The sequence below is a fragment of the Genypterus blacodes genome, unplaced genomic scaffold (genome assembly GCF_046128005.1).
Source record: "Genypterus blacodes isolate CSIRO-AG114 ecotype Tasmania unplaced genomic scaffold, CSIRO-AGI_Gbla_v1 ptg000067l_1, whole genome shotgun sequence".
Taxonomy (NCBI): domain Eukaryota; kingdom Metazoa; phylum Chordata; class Actinopteri; order Ophidiiformes; family Ophidiidae; genus Genypterus; species Genypterus blacodes.
Genome location: NW_027466879.1, coordinates 4,238,276 through 4,262,142, shown reverse-complemented (window position 1 = coordinate 4,262,142; position 23,867 = coordinate 4,238,276). Strand labels below are relative to the sequence as shown.

Genomic DNA, 23,867 nt, shown 5'->3' with positions numbered 1-23,867 from the left:
CACAATCAATAAACTGTACATTATTATTGATGATGCATGTTAAGTGAGTGTGATCATTCCATGTAAACTCCCCTGCATGGTGTCTGATGTGAAACCTTGAATGACATCATTACAAAACATACAAACACATTTCTGAAAATACAATTTTACTCACTCACTCCTCATACAACTGCTTTTATTTCTTTTTAAATAGGATTTTCACTGTTGAGGAAGTTTGAAACTCAAGAAGGCCGACCTCTCTCTCTCTCTCAGCAGAGTACACATACTGGCAGTTAAAGTGGAAAATTAAAAAAAAAAAAAAATACATACAGTAAAAACAATAACATACCAAGCACTATCATCTAGCATCCATTCATCAGAAAACTAGAAAATTATACATTAGAGGGAAGTAAAATAACACTGGAGCCCTTTTTTGGCATTCTCAATCACAATGCTCCTCAGACATTCGCTCTTCTCATTTGATTTTGATTTGCTCAGCACCTAGAAAATCTAATTAAAAACTGAACCTCGGTAGAATTACTTGGATCCCTGGCTTGCACTTGCTTGGTCCCCCAAACCTGTTCTCAATGGATTTAGCCTCTTAGGGGGGGAGGGGAGATGGATTCGAGACTCTTGTGTTCAGATTGGAGTTTATGATCCGTGTTTGGGGAAACCAAGACTTTGGATCAACGTAAACGGGGCAGATCACCTCGAGGAGTGGAAGGTTAGTGTTTTGTTTTTCTTGTCTTCTACAAAGCATTGTACAGTCACAATATTTACAAATTCAGTATATTACAGCGCACGCTTTTTACTCTCAGTAGCTTGTGTGGTGCGTCTATGCAGTGCTCTCTTTCTCTCTCTCTCTCTCGCTCGCTGCTTTGTGGAGAGGACCCCTTCCTGTGCTTATGTGACGTATGTATCGATGTCGGATTGAATTCCGACGAGTGTTAGCTGTGATTGGGTGATTCTGGCATTTGTGTTTGAAGGGACTGAAGATTATTGAGAGTGGAAGTACAAGTCAATAACCGCAATGCTTTCTGTCATATGCAGTTGGAAATGCATAGTGTTTAACTGCAGTGAGCTCATTGATTCGTCGGGAGCACAATGGGCTCCGTTTGTGTGCAATGTTCAGCTCTGTGAAACTGTTTGTTACACCGGGAGAGAAGAATCTGCAGATGTTTGGGTTCTTTGTAGGCACACGGTTAATATTTAAGGTTGCAGGCAGACATGGAGTGCGTCGATAGAAAGGAAAACTAAAAATGGCTTTGGGTCGCAGTCCATTTCTACCTGCAGCAATGTGCAAGGTACAGAACGCTGCCTTGTGTCACCCTGCCTTCCGGAGGGACGGATTGAGTTTAACAGGCGAAAGGTCATTTTGATTTGAGCTCCCTATTGACCCTGGAGTCACTATGTACCCAACAGACCTGAGGGAGACCTGAGCACATACTGACCTGTTCTCTCTGGGGGAGGAGAGGCGAGCTACAGTTACTGATCTTGTCCCCCTTTCTGTGAACAAATCTACATTAGCACTTGACTGTTTGGAGCTGTGTGAAGGTGTAAGCAGTATAACCGCAGCTTTGTTTCCTTTTTGTTTTTTTAGCTGAGGTGTTGCAGCGTGTGTCAAACTGCCTAAAAAAAAGTTCCAGACAGATCGGCATTTAAGCACAGGTTCGCCAGGCTTAGTGGGCTGATCCGAGACCGACAACGTGATGTCGGTCTGGAAAAGACCCTGTGTGTTCTTGTGGGCTGTGATACATTGGCAGTTTTTGAGGCAATGTTGGGCAGCATTTAGTCTGGTGACTTCAGACTGGACCTTTGATGTACCGGGGGGGGGGGGGGGTTTACTCTCTGTTATCTAACTAACTTAATGAGTCACAATAAGGAGAAAACTGTGAAAATCCCTGCGGGCGCCTCTAGGCAGCAGTGTTATCACAATAAACAGACACGGTGATCATGGGATAAGGCGTCCGGCTGGACCACAACTCCTGGTCCAGTATTTCTACATTCCAATCAGATAAACCTCCCCCCGCTCCGCTGGCACAGGATGAGTTTGCACAGCATTTCCAAAAATGATCCTCATTGCCTCGACCAACTGCATATGTATCAGTTTTGGCAGTTGAACGGTCACTGGTGAGAGTCCAGCAGGGGGCAGGAGTGTGAGCGGATGTCGTTGTGTTTGTGGACGGCGTGGTCCAGGTCGAGAGGCTGCCCGTTCACACTGACCTCCATGCAGCCGCTGTAGGGAGCCGACACCAGCGTGGAGACCAGGGGGACGTCTGAGGGGAGAGGAGATGACGTGAGAAACACCTTCACACTCATTCACCACAGAAATCACATGTAGGGGACATTATTCCAAGGTGTTTGATTAATATAAACCTAAGTAATGCGTGCTACTTATTTCACAATGTGTTTCTAATATTCAGCACCCCTATGTATTCCACATGCGTGTACACACTGTGTGAACCCTCACCGGGGAGGCCTCCTATGAAGGTGCTGGATGGTGACAGGAGGTCCACGGGCTCTTGGCTGTCCTCGCTTCGTCCAGCCTGGCCGTCCACCAGCAGCACAGTCTGGTTTCCTGAGATGGTCACCTGGATCACGTGACTCTCGCAGTCACACAGGGGGGCGGGAACACTGGCGAGGAGGACATCGCCCGCCGACACCAGAATAAACTGAGAAGACACACCGGAGGTCATTTAGGGTTTTTCTACACACACATATACACAGTTTGAGGTCCTTAGCACTGAAACTACTCACGTCTCTCCACTCTTTGGTGCCAGGGTGATAGTCAGCCAGAACGATTGACAGAGGGACGCTGTCCTGGTGAACGAGAGCAAACAGCACACCGATAGCAGAAGTTGGGCGCAGGGTCAAATGGACACTCAGGTTCTGGGGCTCTGGAATGAGGAGGAGACGAAGAGTGGACAGGAAGATTATAAAACCAAGAGGGGAAACTGATGACATGACAGACTGCAACTCCCATTCATCCAAACAAGTTAAATATCGATCCATAGGAAGCAGCAATTAAGCTCAACCCCAGAGACGCTATGAAACCACACACACACACACACACACACACACAAACTGCACCGTAGCTGATGTTGAAGAGAGCGAAGCCTGTGCCGGGGAAATACGCCCCAGGATCCTCGCTACTGAAACACTGCATGTTGTCGTTGGAGCGGATGGTCTCTTGGATGGAGGTATCTTCACCCGTCAGCCAGTGCCACTCCCTCATACATCCATCCAGACGCGGGTTCACCTGAGGAACAACCACATTTGAGACATGGGGCGTGCGTTTGAGAGTTTCAGTTACAATAAACAAGATGCCTCTCTCTCTCTCTCTCTCTCTCTCATTAATGACCCAGGTACACACCTGATTGACGAGGGAATCCTCTTTGAAGGGGACACCTCCCACAGTGAGGTTGAGCTCATGCATGCCCTTCTTCAGCGTGAACAGATCTCCGTTCACTGCGATCTTCATGACCGCATCCCTGTCGATCTTAATCACCAGGCTCCGCCCCTGCTCCTCCACAGAGATCTGAGGAGGAAAGATACTTTTGAGGAGAGGCTTTGGAGAAGTATGTTCCACTTCAACGTACAGATACAGAATATCACATCCATCCAACCTTCCTCCACTGGCCGTCATTGACGATGGGTCCGCTGCTGGTCACCCTGCTGACGGTGCCGTACTTCAGCTGGAGCTCCAGCCTCCCGTGGTGCATCGCCAGCACAATCCAGGAGCTGTTCAGGTGACCTCCGGCGAAGAAGATCACTCCCTCGGGATCGTAGGTGCGGAAGTCAAACTCGGCTGAAAAACTAAGAGAAGGAGGAAGGGGAGAGCAGAAGTGTTGATGGAGAGCTGTGTGTTTGAACATAAGCGTGACAAAAGATATTTCAGAGCACATATGAAGGAAAGAGACGGACAGAAGAATGGAGAAAAATGAAGAAGTGGGAGGAGAGAAACAGAACAAATTCTGTCCAGGGACCAAAATCAACTTGGCACCTAAACAACTTGGGTCACATTTTCATACCAGCTACAATCTGCATTTATTTTTAGAATTCTCTGTGCCGATTCAACTTCACAAAGTGTGACCATGTTTGGTGACAACTTGGTCGATTTGATTTATCAGACCTCATCATGACCTCCAGTCAAATCCCTGCACATGAAGTGAAAGTGCCCTGTACCTTCTGACCACTAGTAGTGCTGTGGAGCTCTGATTTGAGTAGCACAAAGCCATAATGTTTACTATTTCAAGCAATCTAAAAGCATTGGGGCAAACAAACAGTATACACAAGAAGCAAAGGGGTGAGCATGGCAGTAATAATGTAAGAATGGCAGTGATGCAGTATAAAAGGCAGCAAAGCACCGGTAAAACAGCTGAAGAAGAGAGCCTCGGATGTGAATTATTGACATTATTGATTTACACAGCAAAAGTGCACAGGTCGAGTTCTCTCACCCGGTCTGAATCCTTCTACGGAAACGCAGCCTCACCACCGGCACGCCGCTGAACATGCGGCCCAGGTAGAGCGAGCGAGAGTTCCTCTTCAGAGACAGAGACATGCAGGGAGTGATGGGCTGGAGGGAAACAGACGGAAGGTAGACTCAGCTGAAACGTGAAGATAACTGTCAACTTGTCTGATTCAAAATGGTTTAACAGGACCAGGATAGAAATGATGGATTTTGCCACAAAGCTGGAAATAATGAATATGAGCTACAATAAATGTGTTTCACCTTACAGCTCCTGAGGTCCTGGCCCAGCTTCATGCCCTGGCGACCGTCGCAGAAGCAACGGAAACTCCCCGGAGTGTTCACACACTCCTCCGCACACACATGCTCCTCACACTCATCCACATCTGACAATTGACAAAGTCAGAAATGAATACGAGCTCTGTGACAACGACATAACGGCTAAAGAGAGTTAGAGGAGCAGGACGGTCATGGGGTGAACGGCAACACTGGGGATTTTCCACTCGAAAGTAAAAACATTACTGGAACAAGAACGAATGAAAAACAAAATGTCACTCTTGTCAACAAATGAGGGAATGCAAACAACACTTGAGTGAAGTAGCGTTTGACGTTAACTGGCTGATGTCTCTCCCTCCTTCACATGACCTTACAAGGCCATGACTGGGTCGCAGTAATAAAGCTCCACTCTCAGGGGAGCAGGACACTGAGGTGACAAGTCAGATCTCCACTCTCCAGAGATAAATAACCACTATGTACATTTGTGGAATATTTCCTGTGTGGTTGCAAACGGATACGTTGTGGGGGGCGATGATATAAGATCAAATACCAAGGGAGCATTTGAACCCACATCAGTACTTTCAACGTGGCCTCATCACTGGACTTCTGGAGCGTCTGTTGGTTTATGCCTCTTCTTATATTTACAGAAATACATATGGGAAAAACAAACTTGTTTATTAAAGAAAAGTCCAAGTTTAAATCTTCAGCTCTTAACATTTCTAAAGGTCTAAGTATCTTGACCCCACAACACAGCTGCATCCAGTCCTGCTGATGCCAAAGCTTCCCATCATTTCTTATGAAACCCAGCATGTGCGTGTGCGTGTGCGTGTGCGTGTGTATTTGTTTGTTTCCGTACGCACCGATGCAGCTCTTGGTTTCGTTGTCGTACACATATCCGGTATCACAAAAGCAATCATAACTGCCCTTCTTGTTCACACAGTGCGCCGTCCCACACACACCCGGGTCCTCACACTCGTCCACATCTGAAAGGCACAAAATGGATCGGAGTCTGACGGACAGTCGACAGTGGGAACACATTTATGATGAGGAAGAATAAATACAGACTGAGGCCTCGACGTTCATTTCAGGATAGTCAGAGATGATCAATACATGTTTTCAATATTGATCATTTATTCTTCAGTAATCCTGACCCTATTACAGGGCGGGGGGTAATAACTGCCAAACATCCTGACTTACTGGTAGTGTATTCACTACTACATTACTGTATCTGCTGTGTATATAGCATAAGTAGCATAAGTAGCATAAGTAGCATCAGTAGCATCAGTAGCATCGTTCTCTGCACTCATAACAGAGCAGAAACTGGTAACTCAACTGAAGTCATCACTTCCTAAAGCAGCTTGGCACTTAGATGAACGTTTTCAGACCTCACACATACATACAACAGATACTGTGTAATGAATGTTCCAACATTCAATCTTTACCATCGCACATGTGGCGTCCGGCCAGAGTGTAGCCTTGGTGACAGGAGCAGCGGTAACTGCCCATAGTGTTGTTGCACTCATGGTCACACCCTCCATTCCTCTTGTTGCACTCGTTGACATCTGTAAATGGAGAGGGGGGGGGGGGGGTTGGGGAGCAGTGCAGACAACATGAGCCGGGGAACACACACTGACATGAGCTGCGTGCTGCCATTTCATTTTCTGATAGATTTGGATCGGCTTGTGCTCAAAGTATCCAAATTTGAAGGTTGTTAACAGTTTGACGAGCTACACGGCCGGGCATTTCTATCCAGAGCACTGACACAAAGTTTCACTGTGGCTGGGTGTGGAGGAGAGGGAGTGCGGTCGTCAAGTGGAAAAGACTCGGTCCGAGTCAAACGGAGCGTGTTTTGGTTTCCCCTCACAGTAAGGTGGCAGGATGAGTCACAGTGGAAACGTGAGAGAAGCGTGTTTCCTTCTCTCTCTCGACGTGTGTATGTGGTGTACAGTACGTGTGCTTTCCAGCTCCGTCTTATAAACTGGATATTTCCCCTCTGAGAATGGAATCCTTGGTTAGATCCATGCCCCCCACCCCCCTCACCCCTCCACCACCCAGATCGGTACACAGCAGCTGGCTCTGACCTCTACAGGGACACGTGGCTCCAGACTGTGGACGCTGCGACCACCGTTCCAGTAAATGTGATCCATATTGACCTGACACAACACTCGGTCATATTAGCAACAGCAACAAGCAGCTGCAGCAGCAATGACGGTCACAGACGCGTCGATAACTATTTCCACTGTGAGATCAAACTGTGATTGGGAGCCACTGCGGGTCGAGTTTCATGAAGTAAAGCTAAATTCACACGCGAGACAAAAAGCGACGGTGCGAAACTCCCGACCTCCGCTGACCTCCAACGCGCAGCCTGTCGCTCTGTGTCCTCTCTGACATGCAAGAGCGTTACCGTAGCAATGGCAGTACCTTTCTCACACCTGGCGCCCGTCCAGCCCGTGAAGCAGTGACAGAGGAAGTCGCCCTTTTTGTCCTCGCAGCGCACCATACCGCTGGGATTACAGGGAGAGGGAGAGCACTGGTCTGGAATGTCTGTAGGTGTGAGAGAAAACAAAAGAGAGAGAGCAAGAGAGAGAGAGGGAGAGAGAGAGAGACACAGACAGAGACAGAGACAGAGAGGAGAGATGATTACTTCAAATTGAGTCTGTACGTACCGGATGTGTGTACAGTAACTGGACCTGTATAGTGATACCAGACAAAGGAAGGGCATCTCTTGAATTCTGCATATCAGGATTCCAGTATAAATAGCCTAATGCTTGCTGGGGCTTTCATGCTGGAGATGCCCCCAAATCAGTCCTTCACGGGGAGAGACGTCCTCCAGCTCGGGAGACCACAAATCAAATAGATATTCAATGCTCTGTTCATTTCTGTCTGGTTGCATATTTCCACTTTGAGCCCCTTCCCTCACCCCTCAGTCTGTGCTTGTGTTTATTTTCTCTTGCAACACGAGTGCAAGAGTTTCCTTTTCCTGGCGGTGAAGTCCCACACTGAGGTGAGGATGTTTGCAGCGCTTGACAAGTCTAGGCATGTCAGCGGGAGTTCAGAGAAATAGAAGAGGGATAAACATTAACTGCTGATCCAATAGTGTACTGGGTGATAATGACACTCGCAGTGTATAGAAATGTTGATTTGATCAGCGTGACACATCAAGTTTTACAGCAAACACATCTTTAAATTCACGCTTGTGTTTGTTTAAAACACACTTGAATTTTACACGGAATAGCAAAATTGAAATGAGTTGTAACTGACAAAAGACACACCAGATAAGACTTCACATCTAACTTTGTGTGAATCACTCAAAACGTTCACTGTATTCAAGGGAACACGCTGCCCCTTTGCTTTATGAGACACACTGTCCATACAGACACAGTCATGCAGACAATAGCCTGGCTGTTTATAGAGTGAATGATGAGCTATGACAGAAATGGACAGAACAGCATTTTTGTAGCCGTCTCCATCTCCAGAGGTGGAGACTGAACATGTGGACTAAGGGAGCAATGCAGTGAACATCTGCTGCTTCATCAGCCTTGAAATAAATGTGACCAGACTGAGCAGAACTTCTTGTCAGTGATCACTGAAATATTCAGCGAGCACAGATCTACAGTCTCGCTGATTTCATCTGTTTACAATGCCAGCAGCCGGATAACTGTAAATCTACATTAAATTTAAGGAAAAGTGCAAATATAACACTTTTATCTGCAAATACCTTCATTGGGCACTTGGCATTTTGAAGCAGCACTCCAGTATTTGCAAGTTGGCACCCAAAGTGTGCTGCTGAATCTTAGAAATGCCATAATCTGCTTTAATGATGTAAAACGAGGTACTAATCTGTGACGAGATGGCGATAGATTTGCTAAGATAGACAGAGAGAAAGAGAGAGAGAGAGGGGGAGCAGAGTTCCCAGATAGACGAGGACGATAAGGAGGTAAGAAACGATGCAGCCGTATCTTTAAGAGCCAAAGCTGCAGCTGAGTCATGGCAACCCTACAAACTCCATCAGCCAATCAGAGAGAAGCCGGCCGGTCCACATCTCTCGCATCCTGACGCAGCAGAACGTCAGGCTGCTCTCCCACGTCACTCCTCCTCACCAACGGGGCTGCTGCAGTCACGCAGCGAGTAGCGAGCGTGTGACGATGAAAGGGGGTGTGCCGCTCGCTCGCCAATGTGCGGCATCGCGGCGAACAGAGTGCTGCAATGTTACTCATACCCGAGCGTGCACACACTGCTTCAAAGTCAAGGCATCAATGTGGTGCGTCACACTGCAAACACTGAGGACCGGCCGAGAGATGCCAGAGACCAACATTTACATTTTCATCATTCCGCCTCCCTATTTCTTTCCTGTTTAGAGAGAGTGTGTGAGTCCGAGTGTGATGCAGAGCAGCAATACTGCAGTGCAGTCCAGCCCCACACTACAGCGGAATACCACTGTCTCAATCTATTAATACGCTATAGAGAAAACGGGTGTGAGAAAAGCAGGACGGAGAGAAAGAGTGAGAGGAAAGACAGGAGCACACACACAGGTGAGAGACGGGGAGACTTACTGTGGACACACGTGATTAGATCCTGTTTTCTCATATCAGAATCTCCAAACTTCTCCATACAGGCTAGACAGGAATGAAATTAAAAGATTACAAACATATAATCAGCATAACCCTCATTCACGTTTGACTGTTACGATCAGAGATGAAGGGTTTTAGTCAGAGATCACTCACCTAGATACTTGGGATAGAAGTAGTCCTGCATCGGGGTGGGGAGAGAGAGACGGAGGGCAAGGTTACATGGTGGTATAAACAAAATCTAATCACAGCAAAGTGATCTAAATAAATACCTGAAATCCTAAAATTAGTGCAGGGGATTAGCATTATTACACGACCTAATCTAGGATTTGTTCTTGTTTTCCATTTCCTCTCTGAGCTCATAGGAAACAGAACAGCAAACAAAGGGAATCGTTATTTTAAGTACGGCATCTGTGAACCTTTGACGACGTCACAGCTGTAATCCAACGATGAAAGCTTAACAATTGGATCTCACCTCCTCTGAGCGTGTGGGTGTTTTGTACTCGGATAGATATTACAATAAAAATATTCCTCCGCGTGTGTGTGTGTGTGTGTGTGTGTGTGTGTGTGTGTGTGTGTGTGTGTGTGTGTGTGTGTGTGTGTGTGTGTGTGTGTGTGTGTGTGTGTGTGTGTTTCTCTGTACTGGGTGCGGCCCTTTGCCAGGGGCTTCCTGAAAGTTCTCTGCATTCACTCTGAGAAGCATCCTGGTTGCAGCGCTCCACATGTAGGTCTGAACCTCAGAGATCTACCAATGTGGTGAGACACACACACACACACACACTCACGCACACACTCTCTGGAGAGCCTCTGCTGCAGCAGGAGCCAGAGAGCAGGCTCAGCTCTATCAGGTCTCCAGGAAAGTGCCAGTCAACTGACGAGAAATCTATGTAAGGCCTGATTTAGCTGGTTCTCAAGAACACAGAGCATCTGATCTGTCAGACTGGAGCAGACGGTTCACAATTACACCAGACCTTTTTGGATTTTTACAAACAGACACTGGGCTAATCAGAATTCAATCACAACCATAATGCTCTCATCATCGATGACCTCAATCTGTCAAGGGCAGTCACACCTGATACAGGCTTGGTTAGGATGACTCAAGTCTTGTAGCCAAATAAAGGCTCTAAGAAGTTATGCTGAATTATTAAACCACATCCATACATAATGGCTATTTTTGACAACCTTTAGTCAGCAATGTGTCCATCATCAAATGTCACCTAATAGATGGGACACCAAGGACAACTGTAAGTAACAAGGAGCATCCCACTTTGTCCCATCTCTCTTTCACTCCCTCTCTCTCTCTCTCTCTCTCTCTCTCTCTCTCTCTCTCTCTCTCTCTCTCTCTCTCTCTCTCTCTCTCTCTCTCTCTCTCTCTCTCTCTCTCTCTCTCTCTCTCTCTCTCTCTCTCTCTCTCTCTCTCTCTCTCTCTCTCTGCAGAGTCAGAAAGCTGCAGCAGAGGAGAAAGCGCAGAGTCAGAGACGGGCACATTCTAAATGAATAATGCATCCATGAATGAGACTGCAGTTTGGTGTCACGAAACGCTACAAGACCGGAAGCCCACTTAAGACCTCCCCCCCATTCTTAATAGTATGGTTGGCCTCTGGGGGGGTCTTACACCTTACACACCCCACCCTCTGATTCATAAAACCAAACACATGCATCCCATCTCTTGCAACCCTTGATCTGAACCTCAGTAAAGGCATTGATTGAGCAAAGATATACTGCATACAGCATTCAACTGCATACTTGTTCTATACTTTCAATCTACTTGATTTGACAGTTTGTATTCGATTTGCCAGCATGAATTCAATTCAATGTCTGAGTTGGTGCTGTGCTGCACCAACAGGTCAAACTCCATCTTACGGTGGACACTCGCATGTCGGGCATCGGTGTCTATGTGAGAGCTTTAAATTCTGCAGTCTCAGCCAATGAATGTGCTTCAAAGGCCGTATGGATCAGGTTTCACGTAGTAAGAATCACGTTTTCTGACTCATTACCTTTTAGAACTCTGAAGCTTATCTGCAGTGAACTCACAACACAGCATGGCAGAGCTTAGGTTGGCTGATGTATGTCACACACAGAGACAGCTTGGTTGCATGTGTTGTGCGCTTGTGTGTGTGAGTTTGGCACCGGCTCACACACAGCAAACATTTGCACAATTCACATGCACACACACTAATCCAGGGAGTGAAAGGATGAACCGTGTGTTTCCCATAATCAGGAGCAACTGATTCAGCCTGTGGAAGATCCATATCATGCATTCATGCATGCGTGTGTGAAGAAGAGCACACACACACACACTGAAGCTCAGTCACAATGACTCACGGTTGCTCATGAAAGGTTACAAACAGAAGAGAAGAAGACATGCAGAATCTTTCACATGGAGGTGTTACATGTTTTGACAGCTATCAGCATGAACAGACGCTGATTCATCACTCTATTGTTTTGTTGAGTCTACATGATGCAAACACACATTCAGTTTGCAGGGTAGTGCTAATCTACTGTGAGTTTGTCCTGTTAATCTGGTGTTGGTTGCTGAGTTAGGCACCAGACCTCATTGGCTTTGTAACGCAGGAGAAGCACATGTGTAGCGGCGGTTTGGTGCACACTTGGCGGACCTACACTCACCGTCTCTGGGTCGTTCTCGAACACCTCCCTGGCCTCCTCTTTGGTGCACCTCTCCTCCACACACTCCCTCTCCAGGTGCCCTTGCTTGGTCTCCTCGAAGACCTGGTTAGCTCGCCTGTGTCTGCTCAGAAACTGGTTCGCCTCTTCCGGAGACAATGAAACTTGGCACAGAAAAGAGAAGGAACCCCCCCATTAATAACTCGCCCGCAACAAAGAGAGAAGGTCAAACTTAAGTGTGTGTGTTCACGTTTTGGTTGAGCAATAACACGGAATTTGGACGCCGAGGACGAAAACATCTATAATTCTTGTGAAATAACTTCAAAGTAGCGTTAATGCCGCTAATAACTCTGGCATGGATACAAATGTCAGAGGGGGCTTAGCGGGCTAACTCGCTAGCCACCTAGCATGAGAGTGTTTACTTACTGCCGTGGGACCCGCAGGCGAGCAGCACGATAAGCAAAGCCGCCGGTGAGCGCGCCTCTGTCCGGGTCAGCCGCATTGTTTCACCGCCGTGTCCGCGCCGAAGCTCCGCAAACTTTCTCCCGTCTCCAGTCTCTCACTTTCTCGCCGTTTTCTCCCCCAGCGTCCCTCTCTCAATGTCAAGGTTGAACACTGCAGGTATTCAGGTGGGACCTCGAGCCGAGACGTTGTGTCTCTTTTTCGGCGTTAAAAATCAAAATCACTGCCGCTGCGGAACGTTCGCGAGCTGAGCGGCCGTGTGGTTCTTCTTCTTCCCCGCGACTCCGCAAGTAGGTTTGAAGAAGCGACCGTCCCCCTTTTTCCTCTGCGGCTCAGCTCGTCCCCATTGCGGTGTGGACTTTAGTGGCGTGTCGGTTGTTTCTCTTTCTCTTTAGTCCTCTGCGGTGGACGGAGGGACAGACTGACTGACTGAACGTCCAGGCTGCGGGGGAAACGCTTCTCTGCACGCCACCTCTCTGCTCCTTCTGGAGGGGGAGCTGCTGGTGAAAGTGCAAGGAAGGCAGGAGTTTGCAGTGATGCAGCTCTACCTACACACACACACACACACACACACACACACATCTATCTTTTGCTCGCTCTCTCTCTCTCTCTCTCTCTCTCTCTCTCTCTCTCTCTCTCTCTCCAAATTACGAAACATCCATCTGTTATTTTTCTAAATTTGACATTTTCTTTTCACTACTAACAAAACCTATTATTTTTACTTCTTATACTTAAAATCACATATTAAAACATGATATCTAGCCTTAAAGATACACTGGGTAGCCTTCAAAACACTCAAATAAAAGCCACAGAAAAACACCGAGGTCATGACCCCTGGGGGCTACAGAACAGCCAACAGCCTGCCTGGCTCAGGTGAACTTTAGCCTCTGAAGCACCAAATGTGGTGTTGTGATTGCTCGCGGGCCCTCCTCCCCTGTTATGATGTTTAATTTGTTCAACATCTATTTTCATCTCAGCCAATCTGTGACAGATGGTACATGCTGAAAACATTTAAAAGGTCAAACTGTGTCACAGTTAACATGCAGCAAGTTGATGTTTACAGGCAATTTATTAATTGTCTGGATTTGAGTCAGGAGTGTTGTGCTCTTGGTTGTAGCTCACCATAGCTGTCAAAATACAATCTAATGTATATGTGTTCAACAACTTAACCCCTAATAATGTCTCCTGTGTGTTTCATTTTAGACCCTCAAATTTCAAAAGTAATTTCCTTTCTGTTATGTTTCCCGTGAATCTCCTCCCATGTGACTGAAAATCTGTTTTCAGAGTATTCTGCTTGCTGAGCTGTTTTCATTGTCACATTCCTCCCACAGTTCAGCCTTCATGACTCAATGTTTTTATCCCTGACTTGTACCGCTGGGTGCAAGTAGACAGAAAAATATTGTATGATGAAGAGTCAGATAAAGTCAAATACTAACCTTAAATTGATGGATTAGATATGAATATGTTTATAGAAATTGCTTTTAGAGGACATGTTCTGCTCAAATGTTATGAGAGCCTCCAACTTTGTAGAGTTTCTCTGTACAACATGCTTTATCTAAATCAACCTTGTGGCCAAACACTGACTCAGAATTCAAGAACCGACCTTGAAGATTCATTTCTTGTTTGCTATTTTTTCAAAATGCTGTACCATCAGTTCCAAGAGAAAAATGTCATAGTCAGGTGTGTGTGTGTGTGTGTTCATTGTTTCTGTCACCATGTCCTGACTAAGGTGAGAAGGAAGAAGCAGATATGGCTATTTTGACCCACTTTTATTAAAACAAACTATAACCAACCACAACACTGTATATATTAAAAGAGGGCTGACTCTTATATACAGGAGAGACCATGTACATGAGAATAAACACAGAAGAATTAGTACATTCATGTGTCTGGGGTAAAAGGAGAAGTGGAATGAGAGTAGTATGGCAGGAGTCAGGACCAGCCAATAAGAGAGGTTTGCACACCTGCGGAGGACCGTGGTGTGGTGGAAATGAAATTGCAAACAGATTTCGAAACCGACCTCATATTTCACAGAGGCAGTGATCAAAGTAAATGAGAAATTGCGACAGAACTGGAATGAAAGCCTGGAGGTGAAACTTCCCCTGCAGATTTCTACACCTACAACCAGAATTTCAACTAGTTTTCTGCCCCCAAAAGACGAGAATGAAAGGTAAGATTAGATTGTAGCACCACAACAACAACAGCGTCAACAGCTGGGGAAAGATGCAGGTGATATCAAAGCCTAGTCAGCTGTGACTATCTGTTTATACTTCTACATGCCCATTGCTTCTGTGTGCTACAGAGCTCAGCTCTTTTTCAAACTATCTCACAAATCTTACAATAGATTGCAACAAACTGCTACAGCTACATCCTACAGCTACATCCTCCAGCTTCTGATCGGCTCGCATTGGCCAGCTGGCATCATGGCTCACAAAAAACTCAACAAAAGGCTCACAGCAGAGGAACACTTGTATGGTAATGTCGATAAAAGAAAGCAAAGACTGAGCTTAAAATAAAAATCAAACAAAAATGGTCTATAATCCTCTACCAGTACCTCCTATTACTGTTACTTATTTCTTGTCCTTTCTACTGCCTCGGTTCTCCTCCTAGCAGAACAGGAGACTGTGGGGTGCCCCTTGACACAACGGGTGTGGGAATGTAATTAGGTCACTTTCTGTGTGGGCGGGGTGCATCAGTGTGAGTCTCCAGAGCAGAGACAGGAGGACAGGAATGGGACTTGATGCTGTTGTGTTTGCTCAGGGCGTCATCAAAGTCCAGCTGCTGACCGTTGATAGCGACATCCATGCATCCGTGGTAAAAGGCTGTCACGGGCATAGCAGGTAATGGGACCTCCTCTGAGGGACAGAGAGACAGAGAGAGAGAGAGAGAGAGAGAGAGAGAGAGAGAGAGAGAGAGAGAGAGATTTAATTAAATTCTAGTATTTCTTCTGTTAAAGTAGTTCTCTCTCCCCACTGTGCATTAGAAAGGTAATATCTTAGAACAAAGCAATTGATGAGATTTTTAGATCTAATAGATAAAGTAATTTTCCTGTCCTGGTCTCAAGCTTTCACTCACCTGGTATCCCACCAATATAGGTGCTGACAGGGTTCTGCATGGCGGTGTTCAGGCGCTCCAGTGCCTCACGCAGAGCATTAGGCTCCATGTAGGCAACAGTGGAGGAGTTGCCCGAGATTTGGATCTCTGTTGGAGTCACAGTCAGCTCCACCGTCAGTCGGTCAGGGTAACACAACATCAGCGACTCCAGCTTTGCTACAGAGACGCCGTCCAAGAACACCTGCAAGTTCTGGAGAAGGAGTAGAGATGGTATTGTAGGGTTGAAGCGTGTGGTTGTGTATGTGTGTGCATGTACTGTTCGTATGTAAAGCTGCAAAACTCACAGCATCGTCCTCTCCCTGAGTGATCACAGAGACTGACAGAGGGACTGTGTTGTTGTAGACGAGCGCGAAGAGGACGCCTGTGCTGCTGGACGGACGGATGTTCATCTTAAGATCCACCTTCCAGCTGTCAGAATCCCCTAATCATACACACACACATGAGTGAGACTGAAGTGCAGGGAGGAAAACTGTAGTCCCAACTGTAGCGATCTACTTTACTCACTATAGTTCATCTCAAAGTGTGCCAGTCCTGCTCCAGAGAAGAACGAGCCTCGCTCCACAAAGACAAAGCAGTGTTTGCTCTTCTTCTCATGGATGACCTCCTTGACCCCAGACGCTCCTTGATTCATCAAGTTCCAGCCCCGGATACAGCCGTCCAGTCGAGGGTTGATCTAAGGACACACACACAGGAGAATGTTATGTGTCCACGTGTGCCTGCTGTGTGTGCATTTGCTATATGTGTATTCATCTGGATGATGTGCTTACAGGTTTGATGATGTTTGTGCGATTAGGCATCCCGGCCATGTAGACCTTGGTCTCTATTTTACCATTGATGGCAGTAAAGAGGCTCTCTGGGCTGTTGATGCTCATTACTGCTTCCTTACTGATCTTCACGCTGATGCTGCTCTCCAGTTCATCCACGGAGATCTGTGAGTTACACAACACGACACAATGCTTTTAATAACTCGACTCTGATCCAACACAGTTCACTATAAGCATCAAGGTATGGACATCTCCAGCTCATCAGTGAGATACTGTGTAGGGGACATGAGTGTGTCTATCTATACATGTTTGGCTGCAGTTCTCTTTCTTACCACATGCCACTGTCCATCATTGATGGCTTTGCCTCCACTGGTGACCTTGAATGTGTGCTGGTTTTTGAACTGGACTTCGATGTGCCCACCCCTAAGCCCCAACATAAACCACGAGTCCTGGGTCGACTCGGCATACAGTACAACTCCCTCTGGGTCAAATGTACGAAAGTCAAACTCTGCAGCAAATCTGACGGCCACAAGAGACAAGAGGTGTGACGACACAGTCATGTGTGAGGATCATACTACTGCTTTAAGACGTTTCAGCCCTTTTAATACAAATCATATTAAGTCTACTTTATAAGACTACTAATCATTTGAGAGAGACACTCCATCACTGGGAAAATAATGTCTTCTTTTACATTATTGTGCCACAGTGTGGACATTTTATATCATCCCACACTGCAATAACAACATTGTATGTTCTCTGTGATGGATTACTGATCTCATTCAAGGCTCAAGTCTGAAAGTTTATTTTGATATTGTCCTGAAATGCACCGGAACTGCATTCAGATGTGCTGTGGGAAATGTTGAACTCATGTAAAATGAAATGTAATCTGCTCTAAATAGTCTGAATATAATTTGCATTTATTAGGCTATACAACACACAGAACAGTGGTATGATCCTTTAAGACAATAAAAAGACATTTGTATGTATATTTGTATGAGTTTCCTCACTTTGTGTTCTCCGGCAGACGGAATCGCAGATAAATAACAGGGAGGCCTGCAAACTGCTCTCCCAGATAAAGCATCTCAGGGTGTTTAAAGTCAAGCAGATCCACACAAACAGGGATTTGTTCACAGTAGCGCTCATTGTCTGCCAAACGAAGGCCCCGACGACCGTCGCAGTGGCACGTGTAGCTGCCCGGCGTGTTGATACAACTGCCGTCACACAAATCCAAATCGCACTCATCCACATCTGCAAAAACAGCAGTATAGTTCAGTCACTATTGTGCTTTCTTATCACAAGTATGTGGCGATTTCATCAGCAACATTCTAACAAACAAATATTGGCTCGCAGCACTCGGTCACCTGACAGATTAGCAGATATTACTGTAATATCTGCTCTCACTCACCGTTGCAGGTTCTGGATGTGAAGTTATATTTGAATCCTGCGGGGCACTGGCACTCGTACATGCCGGGTGTGTTGACGCATGTCGCCGGCTCTTCGCAGATGCTTGGGTACCGACGGCATTCATCAATATCTGGAAACAGTAAATGGACGAGAAAGAGAGCGACACCGAGAGAAGTCACCTATCAGAATTAACAATCTGTCTGTCGATGTAACACAGCACACTACATACAGTAGGTTCCAGATTCATTCCTCACCTTCCATTTAGCCACTGGATTCAGTTTATCCGATACACTATGAAACTCAATTTGCTGAGTGTGATTACTGGAATTAGACTGGAAATACATCCTATTACATCAGATTACATTATATTGTTATTGTGTGGCAAGGAACTGCTTTGAAAAGCTTCATGGTGGTGTGTTCAGAGGAACTTGGACACAAAGGTTTGGATGATTTCAATGGAAAAGAAAACTTGGCATGAAAAGAATGAACTAAGATGTTGTGACATCGATAACTTTTTCGGCTCAGCTGGTGACTCACAAACATGTGATAAAAGACTCTTGCCTGCTTTGCAAAGTTATTGACCGTAATGAAAAATAAGCAGTTTATAATAGCAGGTTACATAGAAAAAAACATCAATGAAAAACTGGAGAAAGCAAATTTGCCAAACTGAGTCATGTTCCTGTTTGTGAAGACTTTGAACTCGACAAGCATTCTACACACGCAAAGACAAACACTGAATGAACTGCCGAGAAAAAGAGGACAGACAGAAATGTGGGAAAACAAAACCGCAAATAAACTCTAAGCAGGTGCAAACGGTGCAGGGGAGGGACCCTGAACGCTCCGTTTCTAATAACACAGATCAACCAGATCTTAGACACCTGCGGCTTCCACAAGTGGCCACTTCAGGACAACTGTTAGAGATAACAAAGAGTTTGTAGCTTCAGGACAGCTGGTAGAGGAGCGTTTTAATGCATATGGTTTGAGCACTTAAATGAAAGAAATAACAAGAACAATATTATCTATCTAATGTTTGGACAGCTGTTGAGCGTCACGGTATAGGAGCTGCATTTCCCACAAAGGTTCAGTTGGAGCAAAACAACTGGCCGTCTTTATTCCCACCATAGATCCCATTGATATACACAGACACACACACACACAGTGAAATGAATGAAGTCTTACCTATGCAATTGATTTTATCCAAGATGAAGTAGCCCTCGTCACACATGCAGCGGAAACTGCCGGGGATGTTGTGACACTTTTGGTTGCATCCTGCTGGAAACTCTGGATCTGAACACTCATCAATGTCTATGAAGACCACAAATCATACATATGTATAATTCAGCCTTTCAAAAACCTATATTTCTAGTTTAAAACTGAATAAAATGATTTGAATAATGCTTAGAACACATTTAAGAGTAAATGTGTTTCTCCAGTTCCCAGTGAAACATCTTGTTTGTCAGAAGAGGACTTCACATGATATAAGACAGGAGGCACTGACTCAACGTTCTATACAGTGTGTTCTATGTAGTTTTACTGTCTGTTGTGTACTCACCATCTTCACAGTGTGGCCCGTTCCAGCCAGGCTTGCAAACACATGTAAAGGTGGCCTGGCCATCCACGCAGCTCTTGGTGCCCTCCTTGTAGCACGGATACGGCGAACACTGGTCACTGATCTCTGCCGGGTGAGGACACAAGCAGGATGTCATCAAAAGCCATACAGGCCATGTGTGTGTGTGTGTGTGTTTATGACAGAAGCGTGAGGGATAAAAGGGAAAACCTTTCACGCAGGTACGAAGGTCTGATGGGATATCACAATCAGCGTCTTGGTTGTTGATGCCCACACGATGTGAACCAAGACACACTGCACAGAACAAGGAGAATACAACACAATATAAAGAATAAGGAACGCAGCACCATAGACTACAACACAAAGGGCAAATTCAATAAACTTACCAACATATCTGGGATAGAAGTAGTCCTGGGAAAACAAACAACAGTCTTTACTTCAGGATAAGAAAGTGTGTGTTCACTACAAAGTCAACCAACACTGATAACCCAAGCAGCCCCTGGGGTGCATTGAGGTCAGGGGTCGCCTCTCTCACCGTCTCTGGCTGGTTCTCGAAGATCTCGCGGGCCTCCTCCTTGTTGCACAGCTCCTCAATGCACTCTCTCTCCAGGTTCCCCTTCTTGCTCTCCTCAAACAGAGAATTGGCTCTCCTGTGCCTGCTCAAGAACTGGGAGGCTTTGCTCTGGCTCAGGACTGAGAACAAACACACGCACACACACATAATACTATAACACAATAATACAATATTGAAGCTGTAATATCACAGCACCAAACATTCATCATAAACCAGTACTATCTCAACATTATTAGCTACAATACGGTGTGAGACAAATTACTCAAGTACTGCACTTCAGCACTTTTAATGAGCTTTACTTTATTTCCATTATGTAAGACTTTCTACTTCTCCTATTCTCATTTCTAAAGGTAACGGCTTTGACTTGTTACCTTAATCCGACACCTGTAGTAACTAGTTACACTGCAGACTCAGTCGTGTTGAAACAAGATAACATGTAGACGTAAAATATACAAGAAGACAAATCTGATCTAAGATTAAAGACACACGTGGTTGAACTCTTAAGTACGAAATGTTCAATATCTTGGACTCAACTTTAGACTTTTATTGATCGACCTGATGTTTATTTGTCTATTTCTGTGACTGGACTCTACAGTGAATGAGGGTCCTTGTCTTTCCTTCGAGGTGCAGTTAAGCTGGTGGTGATGGAATCCAGTGCTTTGGCTTTGGATCCATGTTTCCAACCATGTTTCTAGTAAATCTCGACTTTCAGATTGATACTTGTGGTAACAAACAACAGCACGTCTTGTTCCTCAGCTGCCGCTCGTGTGAGGCCTCGATGCAGTGATACTAAAGTAACACAGCGGACAATCTGATTATGAATTGGCCAGAAAAGGCTCATTGCGAAACCGTTATTTCCCAGAAATGGGACGGGGGCCGTGCCTGTTGTCCACGCGTTGTTCCTCGGTGTATTGATCACTAAGAAACGGGAGTCATGACGTCAAAAGTTTCCTAAAAATGATATAACTCCGGTAAAAGTGTTGAAAACCTCCAGCTTGGTCCCATCCAGAGTGAAAAGTGGGACAGTGGGGGTAAATAGAGTGAAACAGGCGCTCCGGGTGAAGTGTTTCACCGCGTAAAGCTCCAATCTGCACCGCTAAAGCAAACGGCTCACATACTTACAGTGATAAGCATCGTTGAGCGTCACCAGAAATACAAGACAAGCCAAAGTTTCCCCCAGCGGCCCTTTCTTCCTCCACATAGTCGAGCTGCTGCTGCTGCTGCCAGGCCACCGCGGCTTTGAGGGCTCAGCTGCTAACCTTCTGCCTTCAGCCCCGACACGGGGAGCACAGGAGGCGGGGGGCCGCCAGGGGGCGCTGTGGACACTACATACTAAAAAACAAACAAATAAACAAACAGGAAACGAGCATTCACGTCTACCTATCACCACAACATACGTATTATTATTATTATTATCATTAATATTTTATTATTACTATTATTATTGTTGTTAATACTACTTCTTCTAGTTACTACTACTACTACTACAACTACTACTACTACTACTACTACTACTACTACTAATAATAATAATAACTGTTTAAACCCTGGTTAGTGTAAAAATTACTAGGATGGACTCTTAATATTTAATGAAAATGATGCAGGACTGTTTGCAAACGGAACTAGAAGGGCACTCAGAGTACATACTCCATACCTCTGCCAAGGCCAGACACGCAAAGGTAAATGTGTCCGGTTTTAATAATATTACACTACATGATTGCTTTTTATTGTTCCATGCACATTTGATCTTATTGCACATACCTGCATATATCATTCAGCCTTTGTCGGCACTCGGTTGTAAATGAGTTTGTTTTGTCGTGTCGTGTTTCACATTACAAACCATTATACTGTATCTTTTGCTGTAACAATATGACATAAACATTACTGACAAGGAAGACAGGAGAAGTCAGGAGGGGAGAGTGAAATACACTGAGGAGGAAGAGGAAGAGGATAAGCTACAGGATGAGATGAAGAAGGAGTCAGAGGAGGAGAAGGAGCCGGAGTTAAGGTAAGAGGAGATGGAGGAGATGAAGCTTTGCGTGGTGCGCATCCTCCTCCTCCTCTTGTGTTGTGTGTGTGCGTGATGTTACCTGTTAGATCACGTGTGTGTGTGTGTAATAAACCACACAGACAGACAGGCACATGTGCATTAATATTGTTTTCATTTAGTTATTCAGGAAAAAAACAACAACACATCACATTTTCACCATCCACTCAACTGTTTTATGTACACATATAACAGGCTTATTTTAATACTTTTAAAATATTTGTACAAAATACACTGTTCTCCCTTTATAATATGCATTTATCTGAAGAGGCAGCAGATGTGCATTGTTAATTTGTGATAATTCCATGGGTTTACTCCAGGGGGTTGTTGTTAATATTATTGCATGCTGAAACACCATTATTGCATAAGTCATTCCTCATTCCTTTGTGGGGTTCAGGACGGTGGAGTGAACCGTTACTGAAACTGCCATTACCCCATCAAGTCAGCCGGCATTTCTGGGAAAGTTTAAGTGAGAAAAAATAAAAATTCAGAATAAATGGCAACTAAGGGATGAGTGACTATTTTGTGGTTTAAATGTTCATCTGAGTCTCCTCAGTCTTGGCAAGAACACGGAGTGCTGAGTTCCATAAACCTGAGGAGAGTTAGTTACTGGTGGAAACAAACACTCACCAAAGAGGTTAAAGCAATGCTGCTCTCTGTTACATACACATCATGTTTGAGGAGTATATTGGCAAAAGGGGTTCCTTCAAATGGAACAGTGGCTCTATACAAGAGGAGATGGGAGAGACAACAGAGTCCAGGTGGGTCCACTGGGACCGGGTCCATTGGGACCGGGTCCACAGTCCCACTACAGTCTTTAATATCATTGTAGGCAGTGTTTTTACAACAAGTGGAACTCTGCCTTTCCTCTAACACTGGGTTAATTCAATTGGCAATACGACCCGTCACACTCACACAAACCAGCCACTCATGCACATACACACACACACAGTACATTAAGACACAACTCATCCATTCTGTTCAGACGCATTGTGAGATTTCTGTCTGACAAAACAAAGTTAGAAAACAGGCTCTAGAGGTCCAGAGCCGTTCTTACGTATCTGACAAAGAAAAGGATGAATCAGTGGAATGATTGCTAATCTGGTTTTCACAACAGTATAGCTTTGAGATATAAAAACATATCCGAACAATGATTTTTTGTTTTTTTTGTTTCAGTTTTTCCTCAAAGACGATTGTAGAAAAAATGTGGACTGGCACTGTTTGGGCTCCTGTTCTCACCCGTGAGGCGACGGGACAGACATCCATGTGTTTGCATCTGAGGGAATACAAAATCTGTTGTTGGTCTGTGGTTTGTCGTCACCTGCTGAGGTCACCGACGCCGTTTACGGCTCGACCGTACGTTCACGGAGCCACACAAGCACAGCAGGTTCACAACCGTAAGTCTTGTACCTTCGACAGACCGGAGTGGTGACCAATCAGATTCACAGCAGGAAATCTCTCCGAGGAATGAATGAATGAATGAATGAATACATGGGGGAGGCAGTGGCTCAGTGGGTAGTGCTTCTGCTTGGGAACCGGAGGGTTGCCGGTTCGAGCCCCTGCCGAGGTGTCCCTGAGCAAGGCACCGAACCCTCAATTGCTCCCCCCTCTGCGAAGGGTGGTAACTGTAATGTAAGTCGCTTTGGATAAAAGCGTCTGCCAAATGATCGTAATGTAATGTAATGTAATGGGAGTTTCTCCCAAAGTAAAAAAAGAAGAAGAGCTGACTCACAAAGCAGCAGTACTACAATATCAGGCAGCAAAGTAAGGGCGAAAGAAGTAAGACATTGTCCATTTCACTAACTTGAGATTTGTTTGGCTCTAAATTAGTATGTGGATTAATTACAAGTGAAAATTACAACTCCCCCCTCCCCCTCTTCTATATAAGCTGGAGCTCAGCTGTGCAAGGAAGGTTCCTGCTTTGTGATATTTAAAGGGCAATTTGGGTAATTTCACTATTTTATCTATTTACCCAAAGTAAGACAAATTCATGCGTCTTTATTAAAGCTACAGTCGATA

The 23,867-nt window shown here is 45.3% G+C and overlaps 1 protein-coding gene across 3 annotated transcripts; it reads right to left on the bottom strand.

The window, feature by feature from the left end:
• Positions 1 to 158: 158 nt before the first annotated feature.
• LOC143005046 (growth arrest-specific protein 6-like) lies at positions 159 to 21,107 on the bottom strand. 3 transcript variants are annotated; one of them, XM_076156284.1, is made up of 16 exons: positions 20,924 to 21,107; positions 19,763 to 19,920; positions 19,614 to 19,638; positions 19,438 to 19,521; positions 19,213 to 19,335; positions 18,840 to 18,965; positions 17,662 to 17,790; positions 5,584 to 5,706; positions 4,712 to 4,833; positions 4,437 to 4,555; positions 3,606 to 3,795; positions 3,353 to 3,517; positions 3,070 to 3,238; positions 2,737 to 2,876; positions 2,450 to 2,651; positions 159 to 2,255 (listed from the first exon to the last, which is right to left on the bottom strand). In XM_076156284.1, exons 1-16 carry the CDS (start codon positions 21,000 to 21,002, stop codon positions 2,104 to 2,106), a joined length of 2,106 nt encoding a protein of 701 aa, XP_076012399.1. In that variant the 5' UTR covers positions 21,003 to 21,107; the 3' UTR covers positions 159 to 2,103. The 3 variants fall into 3 exon arrangements, with proteins under 3 accessions (XP_076012399.1, XP_076012401.1, XP_076012400.1); XM_076156286.1 differs by lacking the exons at positions 17,662 to 17,790; positions 18,840 to 18,965; positions 19,213 to 19,335; ... (2 more) ...; positions 19,763 to 19,920; positions 20,924 to 21,107 and adding exons at positions 6,166 to 6,285; positions 7,145 to 7,267; positions 9,277 to 9,339; ... (1 more) ...; positions 11,920 to 12,080; positions 12,343 to 12,985; XM_076156285.1 differs by lacking the exons at positions 159 to 2,255; positions 2,450 to 2,651; positions 2,737 to 2,876; ... (4 more) ...; positions 4,712 to 4,833; positions 5,584 to 5,706 and adding exons at positions 14,133 to 15,233; positions 15,454 to 15,682; positions 15,777 to 15,913; ... (2 more) ...; positions 16,589 to 16,775; positions 17,264 to 17,504 and having other exon boundaries at positions 20,924 to 21,101.
• Between the last annotated feature and the right edge of the window lie 2,760 nt (positions 21,108 to 23,867).

Coding starts and splice junctions, on each gene's coding strand:
- LOC143005046 (XM_076156284.1), bottom strand. CDS start 21,002: ATGTGGAGGAAGAAAGGGCCGCTGGGGGAAACTTTGGCTTGTCTTGTA. Junction 19,921..20,923: donor GCTCAACGATGCTTATCACT/GTAAGTATGTGA, acceptor GTTTGTTCTCAG/TCCTGAGCCAGAGCAAAGCC. Junction 3,518..3,605: donor ATGACGGCCAGTGGAGGAAG/GTTGGATGGATG, acceptor TTTCCTCCTCAG/ATCTCTGTGGAGGAGCAGGG.